Source organism: Dermacentor silvarum, chromosome 3, assembly GCF_013339745.2.
Source record: "Dermacentor silvarum isolate Dsil-2018 chromosome 3, BIME_Dsil_1.4, whole genome shotgun sequence".
Taxonomy (NCBI): Eukaryota; Metazoa; Arthropoda; class Arachnida; order Ixodida; family Ixodidae; genus Dermacentor; species Dermacentor silvarum.
In genome coordinates, this window is record NC_051156.1 from 106,838,718 (window position 1) to 106,853,634 (window position 14,917).

Consider the following 14,917-nt stretch of genomic DNA (forward strand, 5'->3'; position numbering starts at 1 on the left):
GCCAGAATAGTGCGAATTCTTCGGGAGCGGCCTCCGATGAGAACCATAGAAGAAAGGTACTCAAGGCCATCCTCGGTGCCCAGATGAGGACGGAACCCAATTTGGCCAGGATGGTACCAAGAGTATCGCTCGATCCACCATGTAATACGTGTCGCAAGCATACGCTCCATCAGCTTGCCTAACGTTGAGGTTAGCGCTATTGGGCGCATATAAGCGATATTGTCCGGGGGCTTTCCGGGTTTGGGAATAGGGACCATTTCTGCATGACGCCAAGAATCAGGAATGGCTCCTGTAGCCCAAGCTTCGTTTATGGCACCTAACAGCACATCGAGAACCTTGCCTTCCGTGTTTTTATACAGTTCATACGGTATGCCATCCGGCCCTGGTGCCTTGCCTGGCTTCGACAGGTCTATTGCCGCTAAACATTCCGCCATAGTGAAGTCAGCTTGTATACCCTCGATATCGGCGAGCGTAGGCGGCGTGCCTGCGTCCGTGGTAAGGCTGTTTTGAACAACGAAAAGAGGCGGTGCTGTGTCCAAAGCAGGAAAAAAGGTGTGGGCGACCGTTTCGGCGAATACTGCTGGTGTCTGGCCAGATGCTAACAGCGCGCAGGCTGCAGGTTCTGGAGGCCGCCGGCCGCGTTCCATTACACAGAAGGTGCGCCAAATAGAGGCATTGGACGACGAAGGGTCGAGGGAAGAGCACCAGTCTATCCAGCGGCCACGTTCTAAGCGGTGTTCATGGCGCCGAGCTACTGCAGTAAGACGTTGGGCCTCCAACCGGAGGGAATTTGATGAAGGGTCACGTTCTGATGCAAGTTCTGCTTGGCGGCGCGATGCCCAGAGACGCAGAAGTTGCAAATCTGGAGTGGTTCGCGATTCATCCACCCACGAAGTACGGGTTGCTCCAACTAGTGCCACACTAAGACAATGGGGCGGGTCCTGCACGAAGCTGGATACAGTGCTTTCCGATACCGCCCTATATCGATCCCAGTCCACCACGCGGCACAGCCGGCGAAGGCGGCCTGTTCCGCCCGAAGGTAAGCCAAGGTGAATCGGATGGTGGTCACTTCCCCAGCAGTCGGGTTCACATGACCATGAGACGGTCGTCCTTCCTAGCCACCAAGACAGGTCCGGTGAGTGTGGCGGCGCGCGAGGGTGGTCCCGCCGACGAGTAGGCACTGACACATTATTAAGCAGAGTGAATTTGGCGTCCACAAATGTGTCCAGCACACACGTACCACGCGCACTGGAAATGTCATAACCCCATGTGGTGTGGGGCGCGTTAAAATCCCCTGCTACCATAATGGGGCAACCAGGATGTTTCTGTCGTAGGTGCGCCAACCAGCCGAGGCACAACCGAGTCGCACGACCACTGTAGGGGCGTGCATAGTACGAAACGATGATAACGTCTGTGCGTTGGAGACGAACCAATACGGCCACGACTTCTTGCCATAAAGTGCACCACCGTGAAAGATCAACACGGGTCTGATAAAGGGTGGATCGTACATAAACGGCAGCCTTTCCTGGAGGGACATCAGGCGTAGCACTCCTACGGTCCAGCATTGAAGGCGATGAGTATGCCACAAATCCTGAAATGGGTGGCAGGGCGTTAGTTTCCTGAATCAGTAGAGCCCAAACACGCAGTTTCCCATATCTGAGACGCTGGCGCAGCTCTCCGACCTTCCCGGCGATGCCGCGGCAGTTCCACTGTAAAATGTCTTCTGGTGCACTTGAAGACGTAGCAGCCATCACAGGTTGAGGTTGGCCACTAGAACCGAGGTGAGATGCTGGAGCTGCTGCGCAACGAAGTGCAAGAGTTCTTGGGGTGAAAGAGACTGTGACATAGATGCTGGGTTAACCAAGGGAGCAGGAACGGACGTCGAGGTCGATTGTGATGCCCGCGCTCCATCACGACGACGCTGGAGCAGTGCACGGTGTTCCTTGAGACGCTGGATTTCCATTTCGAGAGTTGCGAGGCGAGCGTCGATCTGGAATTCTTCATTCGTCAAGGGAAGCGGCGTCTCTTCTATCGATTGTGACGCCCGTTGTCGTTGTGGTCGCGAAATGGACGGCCTAACGGCTGCGCTATATGTAGGTTTGGCCGCATCACTTGTCGCTGTACTTGCTGCTGTCACCTGGCTAGCGTCTTCTTCCAGCGATGCTAGAACGGCGTAACGGCTCTACACAGGGACTTGTTTCATCGATGAGCCTTGAGAGGTGCTTGGTTGCTGCCGAGAGCGGCGTTGTCGAGCTTTCTTAGTAGCTTTCAACTTCGTAGGGCATGTCGGGGAAGTGATGTCATGATCATTTGTTTGGCATAGGCCGCATTAAAAGGATGCTGATGGGTCAGGCTCCATGTTGTCGTCCTTAGGTGAAAAGGGGCACGATGACTTCATGTGTCCCTCCCTGTTTAAAGCAGGAGTAGCAGTACACAACGGAGGGCTTGAATGGGCGCGGGCGCAATACGCAGCCGTAGTACAGGATACGTTCAGGTGGGGAATTAGGACCCTGAAGCGTGATTAGGCACGTACGACCACTACCTAGGTAGCGAGCAGTGACGACCCTGTGCGTAGGACATGATAGTTCCTGCAGGAGCTTTTCAGGTTCTTCGTCATGGGCAACACCATTAACCACATAGCGCCTTAAATCAGTACCACTGGAGAGGTACGCCTGGACTGGAAGGACACATTCTTCTGAGACTTGGATCTGTTGCAGTTCTTGGAGCTTATAAACTAGTGCCATAGCAGGCACCCATACTGAGACGGTATTGGTAGGTTTGTGTAGGGGGAAACCATGAAATCTGGACTTCTAGAGGCAGGCATCCAGAGCCGCTTGAATGGTACGGTTGGGCAGAGTGGACATGTCGTATCTCGCACGAGGCTTGATAACCACTTTGTACCACGATGTCGTTGGTGACACCGGAGGCGTATGTGTCGGTAGAGGGGGTAGGCCTTGCGATGAGCGAAATCTTTTTGGCGCCGCTGGAGCTGCATTTACATCCGCTGGAAGGTTACTAGGTTCCGTCATTCTTTTGGCCGAAGCGTGCGCCGTGACTGCAGGGCTGCTGTGCTCCGTGCTGGTGGTATCCATCCTCAGGTTACTTTCTTCGCACTTTGCACTCGTCCCCAAGATGGAGACGCTCCTGGCAAGAATGGCAGTTGCATCGGTAACGTTCCGGAGCTTTGACACAGCGGACGACAGCTTCGATGCTCTGTGCCGAGGCGGCGAGTGCCGCGGGGGCACTCGCACGCGGAAGGCCGCACTAGAACTCGGGCTGGACGCCGCAGCAGGAGGGTGTAGATGCCGACGGGCTTTGTAAGTAGGCGCCAGTAGTGATTATGACCGCCAAAGCGGTCCACAAAAACAGCGTTCCAGTGGCAGGGAAAACACCAACAAACGGGGCGAAAATCCGGAGCTACGGAAAATACGTCCGATCAGAGCGAGCGCTGGCGGCGTTCTCCTCCACGCAGCACTTACGTGAACTTGCCGACAACAGTTGTGTGCGTACTTTGTGTGACCCCACACCACCGCTGTCAAAACGCTGGCTTGCGGAGCCGTTTTCCCATCCACTTTCTGGGGTATTTATGAGCCGTCGACTCTCTCTGGGCTCTCGCCCCCCTCTCCACGGCGTTTAACCGTTCATCACGTAGCCAGCGTTTTGACAGCAGTTGTGTGCGGTCGCACAAACAACGCGCACAACTGTTGTCGACGGCGGCGGCGTTTTGCCCGCGTTCGCACTGAACGGGCGCGGCGTTGGTGACGTGTTTATGAAGAATGTGCCAACCTTTCCGTACATGCTATGGCGGTGTACTTGATTAATTAAGAATAATTATCCAATTAGGCGGAATACAAAATATTATCTGAGTATCTCGAAGCGACGGCAAGCAACATTACCTTGGTTCTATCCAGCTACATAGCCATTTGCATATTTTTTAAAGTTTGGCTAAGTTAACTGAAACACCCTCTATTTTGTTAATATACCTGGAAAGTATGCACCAAAGTGCGCCAAATGGTGACAGCCCAGAACGCATATCTCTATTGTACTAGCTGGGCTGCATGAACATCCTTTCACCTGTCTCAGCTACAATAGAAGACAGCGCTAAAGAAAAGGCGGTGCTCAAGTGTACTGAATGCCTTCACTATTGAAGAGTTCGGTGCGCGAAGGCACACTGAAAGGTAAGAACAGAGGCGAAGGCACCCGATGTGAGCTGCCCGAAGAAACGTGGGCCTGATGTATAAAACGAAAACAATGACAACTTTGGTCAATAGGTCTGCCACCGATGTTAATATAAGAATGCAGGGTAGCAATAACCGCGGTGTAAGCAATGGGCTGCGCGCTTGGATGGGCTTAATAAGCATGGCATCTCCGAAAACTGAAACTGCTGATCCCCGAGGCCCCGTGTGGCTCCGCCTGCAGACGACGACTCTAGGCTGTAGTGAAAGATGGTGGTGTAGTAAAGTGGCGTGCTTCAGCACCCCAGGCCGGCTATCGTAAATGGTGAAGAACATTCATTCCGTAAGACCCCCCCACATATCAGCCTTACCAATTCCTTCTCAGTTCCTCGCAGTCATGTTACTTCCGATGTTTCCCAAGTAACGCTCTGGGTCACTTATTTTTAATTTACTATAATGACCTGTCATCTTGTACTTCTCACATACTACTCATTGGGGATGATTACGTAATCTATCGTAAAATCGGTTAGACAACAGATCAGCTGGCCCTTCAGCAGGACCTCTATCACATAACGGATGCTCGCGCTGGCCAAACGCACATAATACTGATAAATTTAAACGAATGACACTCACCTCAAGTGGTACCTTTTTTTTTTTTCAACTACTCGCTTGATAACTGCCACGTACCTCGAGTGACACGCTGCAAACACCTCAACGTGCATCTATTACCCAAACATATTCACGACCGAACGATATAATGTTGCAGCCCAGCCATCCCACACACTCGGCTACCAAAAATGTAACTTACGTCCAACGTAAACACCAAACGTAACCAACGTATCAACGCTTTCCATTCATCAGCCAATGCAAAGACTTTCCCTGATGATGTCGTTAACATTTCGGATCCTGGAATGTTTCGACATGAAATAACTGCGTTATTCTCATAAGCATTCGCTTTCAATTTCATTCTTTTTTTCATTTGCTGATGTTCTTTTTCGATTTAATACTCCTATTCACCGGAAACAATGACAAAGCAAGCATGAAGTAGACGAGGAAAACGCGGGTACTTTGTGCTTTCTTTGTCCTTGTTTTCAGTCAGCTTGTTCTTCGCTCGCAGTCCCCCCATACGCACTAAGGCTTTAGTGTGCTTCTACTCCGCTAAGATCTCCTCATGTGCGTGTCACAATCTGAAGACTGCACGCTCTCAGCACCAGGACGCTCTTGAACGTGCGAAAGTGCAGGCGAGAAACGGAGGCGCGTATTCACAAATCAGCTCGTAACAACATGGCGCCGGTCAGTCGTGATATAGAAAGCATACCGTTAGCGAACGCAGTTGACCGATGACAGACATTTCTCACGACATGGTGCTTCGTGAATTCGACACCCGTGGCCGAATTCGCGCTTCGTACTATACGAACAATGTTCAGCGTACGAAGTGCTTTGTGAATATATACGGGCCCAGATTCGGTGCACGTGCGTACCTGAGCGATGGCAGCTTCCGCATCCGCCAGTTCGGTCGCCTCGAGCCTGCTGATCTTATAGTTCGGAGTGACGCCGTTCCAGATGTCATGTATAAGGTGGCTCATGTATCTTCCCGCAGATTGCGATGTGACGTAATCAGTATCCATGAGAGGCCTAAGTCGAGCCGTCTGCAATCGAAAACTCGTCGTTGTCACAAAGGCGAATCGGCGGAGAGCACGCTCACCTCTAGCGTTGGAACGCTGTAGTCTCGTTCTGCATCCCAGGGGAATGCCGTGGTCATCACGAGGTGAACGAGTGGGATCACCTTGTATGCCTCCACAAGGTCCGCCGATAAATTGTATGCAGAATCATCGAAGTAAGTATTCAGGTCATAGGGCAAGGCGACGGCTGAAAGATGGCAGAAATTGAAGTTAGGCGCCTTGTGTCGCCAGGAGACCCATGTAGAAAGGAACGAAATGCGGCCAACAGCTCGGGGGCCGAAGGTTGGAAATGTGACCGCGGCGACCACATTCAAGAATAAGGATCGAAAAAAATGTTTGATGTAGTACATTCCATACACGGAGGGCCATGCTTTATTTCATTCTTTCGCACTTCTGGTGCTGACCGTTCGCAATAGAAGTATCCTGTGCACATCGACACGCGAGTAACCGGCCGTAAGGTAGGTTAGGAACGCTCCCAACAGTGCGTCGTTTGCCTTCAGAAAACGTTGCATTTGGATGCCTACCTGCACTATCAAAATTTTCGTTCAATACGGTGCCATGCATACTGGAAATGTCAAAATAACGTCGACAATAGCTCTAAAAAAAGAACAGTGACTAATACCCGTGCCACACGGGCAAAGTAAAGTGCACTTTGAGCGAGTGCACTTCAGCGCGCTGAGTGTCACTTTGGCGGTGCGCTGCTACACGAGAAAGAAAAGTGTTCTTTCAGATTGATGGCCATGGCGATCGGGAGTCAGACGGGAAAGCATATATTTGTTAATATAAAAGTGTGTGTAGCATCTGTTTATGGTGCAAGATTATGGATTTGTAAACCTAGTGCTTCAATTTTTCATTTAGCAATTTTGAACAGTTCCTGTGAAAATGTGTCTAAATTATAATTCTCCTTTGCACAGTTGGTATGATTCATCTCTCACTGTCGCTCTCAATGCGGCAAATTTTATTCAGAACGGTTGAGTGGTTGTCTAATCAGGGTATTCTTGCGTTTTACGCATATTTGATATTAGAGAAATGATAGTGTGGTGTTTCCTAGGTATATTTGATTGTGGCGCGACGTACATTTCGTGAAATGGGGACAGAAAAAAGAAGACAATGAAGTGCCAAACTACCAACTGTTTAATGACAACCTCAAAAACATACAGAAAAACATTCCGCGCGTGTGTAGAGAGCCAAGGTGTAACGTAGAATTACATGGTCATGGTACATGGTCACAATTACATGGTCACGTCCCGTTTGTCCAGTGTAGGACTAGATACCCCAGACTGCGGCGGGTCCTACATTGGACAAACGGGACGTTGTATTAATGACAGACTGAGGGAGTACACCAATAGTATTGGTAAGTGTGACAATGAGCATCTTCCTGCGCACTGTAAGTCCTGTCGTTGTGAACCATGCTTTCTGCACAAGTATCGATTCTTGGCAAAAGTGGGGACCGAACTTTCAGGGAGTTGTTGGAAGCTTTATATATTAAAATGAAACGGTCTGATTGTGTCATCGAGGCATCCATCGCATTGTATTCTGTAGAAATGTACTTCCTTCAAAATATGTTACCATGACCATGTAGCTCTATGTCACACCTTGGCTCTCTGCGCTCGTGCGGAAGTTGACTTTTTTTTTCTGTATGTTTCTGAGGCTGTCATTAAACAGCTGGTAGTTTGGCACTTCACTGTCTTCTTTCTTCTGTCCCCATTTCACGAAATTCATTTCACGCCAAAATCAAGTATGCCTAGGAAATATAAGCACCAACTTGCCCAAGAAGAAGTTTTTTCTGGATAGTGTGACGGTTCCAGCAGGTATAGACGGGAGTAGATACAAAAAAGAAACGCGCAAGGACATCGCTGGAAGCGTTTTCCTGTGTTGTCCAGGACCAGTGTTGTGCAGGACCAGCGTTGCCCTGTGCGTTTCTTTTTTTCTACGTGTTCCCATGTGTACCTGCTGAAAACATCACATTATCATCATGTACCAACTGACACAGAAATGCATGCTACTCAATTGATTAGGAACATCAACGTTGTACCCTAGCTTAGGTACCTTCTTAAATCTACTATTCTTAGCCTCTCGTCGTATAATTCAATGTTTAAGCTTTTTCAATTTTTTTTTACGTAAGCTATACTGCCATGCTCACATACGGGACCAACTTATCCTTCCTCCTTAGCACATATCGCTCCGACTAGATCACGCATATCAAGTTAAAATTCGGTTCTACCGAAGACGTGCCCACAACCGCAAATGTTTCCGGATGAGGAAATCCGAGAAAAAATGAATTTGCATAGCAGGCAGTGATTATCTGTCCTCAAATCGAACTTTCAGGGATCTAGTCAAGCTGCTATTATGCAGCTTTTACTCCCGTCATCCTTGATGCATGATAGATGAAAATAAAGATTAAATTCAATTAAAATGTATAAGTTTACTGCACGCTTCTCCGGAGGACTGCCATATTTGTAACCTTATTCCCGGTTTAGAGGAAAAGCCGCAAGCAAATTTGGGTTTTTCGCGACTTCCGCAATCCAAAAGCTTTCGCGGTAGCCTGTATACATTCTTCTAATCGGAAGTCCCTAGAATATCCAAAAAATCGAATTGTCTTCCCACCCAGACGACCGCCATCGGAAGTCACGACTCTGTTGCAAGTCTTGCCTTCTGTAAGCTCCCAGTTTATTCCTGAATCGTAACTTTGTTGAATTTCTTACAGCTGGTATTGCATACTTTCTTGCTTACTTATTTCAGCGTATAGTACTAGCTAAATTTGTATAAGTTTGAATGACTTATTCTAATAATCATTTTAGGACTGCGACCACGCCTCTCCTTAGAGTTAAATAATTAAATCTGTGACACAGTTTCATAAGTATATAATGAGTAGTAAAACATACGCGGAAGCATAAGTCGGAAAACTCATTAGTCGACTCCCTCAGACCCACTCGGACTCAGATGCACCCGTGAGTTTAAGTCTGAATGAGACCGGCTGCGTGGCAGATTTGTAAGTTTGAATCGGAGGGAGCCCGGTAGAGTGAAATTTTGGCGAGCTTAGGTCTGAATCATTCCCGCTGAGCAGAATTTTATTGAATGTGAGTCCGAGTGAGCCCGGCTGAGTGGACTTTGAGTGAGTCTGAGCACCGAGTGAGCCTTAAGGGGAAAAAAGTCGGCAGAACCCATCTCACGATATAACTGTCGAGATTAATGCGTTAGCATTGAATCAATTTAGCCACACACTGTATTGCCACCATCGAAAATAGTTACACATAAAGCGTGTGCTGCAGTGGGATTCCTCTGTCACGCTTCCCTAAGACCACTTGGCGTCATCTAGCGCCGCGGCCACGAAGCCTGGGGTGGCATTCGAAATGCACGGTGCACCGGTGCCTGCGAACGCTGAGAATCGCGTCACGCGGCAGGTGGGTCTCCTCTCTCACCACAGAGTTTCCTTCAGTAATCCCTAGAGGGAAATCTGGCGTCGTTCAGCAGTCGTTCAGCCACCGTGGGAATGGTGGGTAGTACATGGATTTGTCGAACCTTTGTGCTGGTGCATTCAGACGTTCTTGTGGCTTTGTTTATTACGCTTCACCTGTCTTCATCGTCCTAAATTTTAGAGCAATCAATACTTTCCTAAGTGCAGAAAACTCTGCGAACACGAACAACCGCTGCCGATTGCGGCGTTTCAGCCTAGTCGATGTGGCCAGCGCGAAACGTACCAAGCTTCTCAACGCGTTGGCTTGCCCGCGAGATATTCAGACGGACGTTCTATGCTTTCTGTCGATGCATGCGTCCGAGGCGCAATGGTTTTACGATCGGGCTTCTGTGCTAGAGTTGTCATTTTCGAATCCTGCCTTAGGACAATTTTAATAACCTTTGATAATTTAATTATTTATTACACGGCACTTTTGAAAAACGGGTTTACGAAGTCATGAAGCGGTTTGAAACCAGAAGGACGAAGTTTAACCAAATCCACGTACTACCCATCATTGCCATGCTCGTTGAAAGGGCCCCGCTGGCAGCTTCCGTAGACACTGGCCCCATAATGTCCTCTAGCAATTATTGCACGAATTTCTACGTCTGTCGCCCTTCTTTCTGGACACGCTGGTCCATCTAGTGGCGCTGCCAAGAAGTCCGCGAGCGGCTTTCGAGACGAGAGGCACGGCACGCCGGTGCCTGCGAACCCTAGGTAAAACACGTTTCTCCTCCTTTTCTGCTCGTTTACTCCTCGAAGTTATTCCCCGTCACTGTATGGAAGCGCCCCGAAGACAGCTCAAAACTAACCGGGGCATGCAGAAAAATAGGAACATTTGTTTTAGGGGCGAAGCTCCTCTACCCGGGGCTCGGTCCCTCGCGCCGTGTACGCTAGTTCTCATTGCTCCCGCTAGGGGCGTAGCTGTGCTATAATTCAAAGGGCGTCCGCTAGATGGCGCGCCGCCGCCCAGGCGGCGCGGCACACACCTGGTACACCTGGGGCGGTTTTTTGTAAGAGTCTACCTATAGTGGACTGTCCATTTCGGCGGCCGCTGAAATCGCTGCTGCTTGGTGTGCAGGAATGTACCAGCCAGTCTCCTTATTGCACGTCAAGCAGCAGCGAATCAGCGGCCGCCGAAATGGATAGTCCACTAGGTAGACTCTTACAGAATACCGCCCCAGGCTGCATGCACTCCCCGGCTCCGCTGCACACTCGGCGCGCGCGCTGGTTAGCTAACATCTCCACGCAGCTACTCATCATGAACACCCCAGAGGCAAAAGCAACGGCTCGGCGGGCTCGCAACGCAGCAGGAGCGCGGGCTCGCCGCCAAGACCCTGCGGTGCGAGCCCGCGAAGCAGAAGAAAGACGCCAGCGCCGGGAGGAAGCAAAAGCCGCCATCGATGCAGAGACTGCGGCAGCGGCGAGGGCTCGTGCAGCCGAAGCAGCACGCAAGCGGCGATGATGTCCCACACATGATGTTCCGCTACGATCTCTGGTGCACCTCGTACGACTGTAAGCGTCCCACCACCATCAGAGGGACCTGTATCGACATTGCCTTCTCCAACTTTGCATTGCATCCTATAATTCAAGATCCCCTCGCCACGTACTTCACTGACCACAAAGCTGTAATCTTAGAAGGGAAACGGGTCCCAGAGCTCATTGGGAACAACCCTTCTTTGTGGTCCGTAAAGTAAACTATCATTATGTGTCCAACACATGTACACCCGTGAGCAAAAGTATACGGACCACAGGGTGACCGAAATAAAGTGAATTTCTTCGTATTTACTAAGCATAAACTGCAATTTATGAGTACAGTGAAAAGTTCGCAATGCCAAGTTTGGAGTGAGGCCCTCAATTTCAAGTTGCGTTCATAGGCAGAGGAAAAAATCTGCTTTTTCGCGCAACCCCTGGTCCGTATACTTTTGCTCACGGGTGTACATTATGTATATAATTGCATCAATATGTAAATGATTACATCTTGTGTATAAAAGTGTATATAATTGCATCGCGATATGTGAATAATAAACATTGTGTATATAAGCGTATATACATTTACCCTATAACAACGCGTCACGTCCTTATATGATGTGTGGGCGAATGTTTCACGGTTTTACCGATAAGCATTGGAGCTTCGCCCCACTCATCAGCATTCACTTCGTGGAAATGGCGTGGATTTTTTTTATTTTCACATCGGTTATAATTACTCTTTCATAAAAGCATTATTTCACACACAGAGTACGTATTCGCTTCGTTTCTATACTTCATGTCACAACTATATACCTCGCAGCAGTGCCAAAGGTAAGAGGTGTACAGAGGCAATATCTTTACGCAGAAGAATATAGTTCCGGATGCAACTGTCTGAATATTGGCCGGAATTAAGAACATTATTTGTTCTTGACACGTGATACGTTACAGCGATACGCAACTTGTTAGGTCATTTGCGCATGTACGTCCTATACCACGAATTACTGTGGAAGCTACCAGCGATAAACGTAATAGCCAACTGAACCGGGATTACGCGTGCAACATGGCGGCGCCCATACAACCCAGACCACTCGCTTCGATTTGAATTCACGCTTGTTAATGGCTCTCCGCCATGACAGCAACAAAAAATCACCGCCCAAGCACTCCGTACAGATGGTTAACCAGCGAAGCTGAAACATGCGGCCCCAGTGTTTATCACTGGGTTAATCCCGACGTTATAAATTAAGGCCTCTCTCAATTGACGCATTATGCCCGCAGTCCGTCGTTGTCGCATTGCCGCTTGCGATTCTTCAAAATTAAGTTGCTTCAAAATTAAATCTGTCCGTCACGTAAGACAATGCATGGCGCATACCCCCTTAAGCGTCTACAGCACAAAACTCTTTTAACAAAGTTGACGGCCTACGGTGTACGCGGAGTGGCTCATTCTCTGATGTGTTCGTATCTGCTTGATCGCAGGCAGAGCGTTGTCATAGGAAATAGTATTTCCTCCAGCAGGGAAATAGGGTCAGGTGTCCCACAGGGCAGCGTCTTAGGCCCCTTCTGTTCGACATCTACATTAACGACAGGATAGACACGCTGAACGAGGCAACAATCGTTCTATACGCGGATGATACCAGCCTGTTTGTCTCTGGTCCAGTGGCTGACGAGGTCATTCGCAAGGCGAACGCGTTCCTTTCCACTTTATCAGAATGGCCCAGACGCAACGGCCTCAAAATTAATAACAAAAAAATCCAAAGCAATCCTGTTTAGGACCAGGGGTAGACAGGTATCTCTATGCGACGAACTGCTGCTGGACAATGTACCAATTGAGATTGTTAGCGAACATAAGGTACTTGGTGTCGTTTTCAATACTGTACTGAATTGGACACCCCATGTTGACATGTTGTCGAAATCCTTGGTATCAGCAACAGGTGCCTTGTCACGATGTCACCATTTCTTTCCGGAAAACGTGAAATTACAAATTTATCAGGCACTATTTGCGTCACACATTAACTACTGCACGCTAGTGTGGGGCACCACTACAAATACTAACATACACAAACTTCTTGTTCTTCAGAAACGTGCACTTCGAATTATAGCCAACGTTCCATATCTCCACACAACATTACACCTTTTCACCAAATTTAACATAATCATAGTTACTGAGGTGTATAACTTTCGTTTGCTGTATTCATACTTATTTTCCTCTAAAAAGTTCTCCTCACTTCTGAAATCGCTGTCAGGACTACAACGGCAGTTAAGTGACCAACGCACCCGTAGCCAGGACAAATGGCTTCTCCCGAAAAGGCGTACTAATCACCTAATGCAGTCACTAGTCTACAATGTCCCTTCTCTTTTCAATAAATATGAAAACGAAGGTATTGACGTTCATGCATTAACCCTGAAAGAAATGAGACGGCATTTTTTTGTTTTCCAGTGATCCATGACGCCTGTGCGTGAAAACAAGCGCGCAGATCTAATAAACTGTTGTTAATGTATCGCTATCTTTCTTTGTATACTTATGGTATTTACTCTAGTTTTCATTATGACATGAAGTTGCATTGTTTTTCGGCTTTTTACTTTTCAATAACTCTGTCAAATGACCACTGTTGTGCACAAACTGATATCTAATATGTTTTGATTAATACAACCCATGTACGCTTATATACTTTATTTTGTTGTACGATGTCTGTAGTGCTGTCATAAAGGGCCTTCAGGCATTTTCAAGCTGTTTACACAGCTTTTCGCCTGAAGGACCCCCAACAAATTGCAACAAAATGTTGGAAATAAAGATTTGATTGATTGATTGATTGATTGATTGATTGATTGATTGATTGATCGATTGATTGATTGATTGATTGATTGATTGATTGATTGATTGATCGATTGATTGATTGATTGATTAAGCCATGGCTCATACCCCCGTAAACGCGGCCTCCCCATTACGACGACAGAAGTGAAATTCTAGGCTGAAATGACGAGCGGCAACGGAGCCAGCTGTGGAAGAAGACGACGACACTCGATTCATTGCTGATGATGATAGTTTCTGCGTGCAGACGGACGAATCGGTTAGCCATATACAGCTTCGCTGTAATAAATGATAAAATTCATCATCACTTAGCCTCATCTCACGCTGGGGGTAAAGCATTAGGCATGGTTTGTCGTTATTATTGCGATTGGCGGTTTATTTTGATGCTGCTAGAGCTACAAAGGCAGCGCCGAGCCGTAAAAGTGGTTGGGTGCGTTAGCAGGTGGCGCCACAACATTAGTGATGCATTGACGATGCGTAACGCTATAAAGACTGAATAGCCTACGGCGTGATAAATTTAATAGTCCTCTCTAGTATGGTACATGACGGTAGTTGCGAGCCAACGCCAAATAGACGCCGAGCAAACGATGTGGCACGAGTGAACATTTATAATGACATTCGCCATTACTACTGGATAAGGAGGCTGCATTGAATCGCTGAAAAAACGAACAGATGAAGCAAAGCCCCACTGTGGCGTTCTTGTAGATGCAACTTATGATTACAACACCAAAACATTCGTTGCATCACTGCACCATCCGTGATGCATGTCTCAACAGGATTATAGCAGACACTCAGCAGACGACGCGACGCGGATGAACACATTTTGAGGGACATTAAGCCTTCCCATTGGCTAAGGAGTCTTTCCACAGAGCTGCAAGGAACTACTGAGATAGAGTATAGTACAAGGTATACGTACATTATGTAAAGAACATGGAAGAAGGAAAAAGGAGGGAGCAACGCGATTGAAACCAAGCCTGTCGGCCCAACACGTGACACTCACGTTTAACGCGCGGCAAGTTTTAGGGATCCCGCTCTGCATGCAGCGGTGCGGCAGGGCCTCCGAACAAATGCGCATTGATTAAAAAACCGCAGGGCACCAAACGTCTCGGAAAATCTCTATTCTTGCTTCTGTTGCGTCCCGAATCGGCCGGGTGCATTCTTTGGCTGTTTCCATTGAGGCACGCCCTTTCATCGGCGTCGCCCAGACGGCTACAGTGCCCGACACCGACGGTGACGTGCAAACAAGCGTCTCAAATCGGCAGTGCGCTTCCTTTGGGTGCTTCCCCCGATGTCACCTCTTCATCAGCAGCCGCCTACCTGGTGACGCGGC

General features: G+C 48.4%; 1 protein-coding gene across 1 annotated transcript in view; it reads right to left on the reverse strand.

The window, feature by feature from the left end:
• Positions 1 to 1,750: 1,750 nt before the first annotated feature.
• Positions 1,751 to 14,917, reverse strand: part of LOC125944320 (uncharacterized) — a 56,315-nt gene continuing 43,148 nt past the window's right edge. Inside the window, exons 8-10 of the mRNA XM_049664690.1 lie at positions 5,881 to 6,044; positions 5,657 to 5,824; positions 1,751 to 1,798 (exon numbers count right to left, since the gene is read on the reverse strand). Of these exons, the coding sequence (XP_049520647.1) occupies positions 1,751 to 1,798; positions 5,657 to 5,824; positions 5,881 to 6,044 (380 nt within the window). The remainder of the gene's footprint in view (positions 1,799 to 5,656; positions 5,825 to 5,880; positions 6,045 to 14,917) is intronic.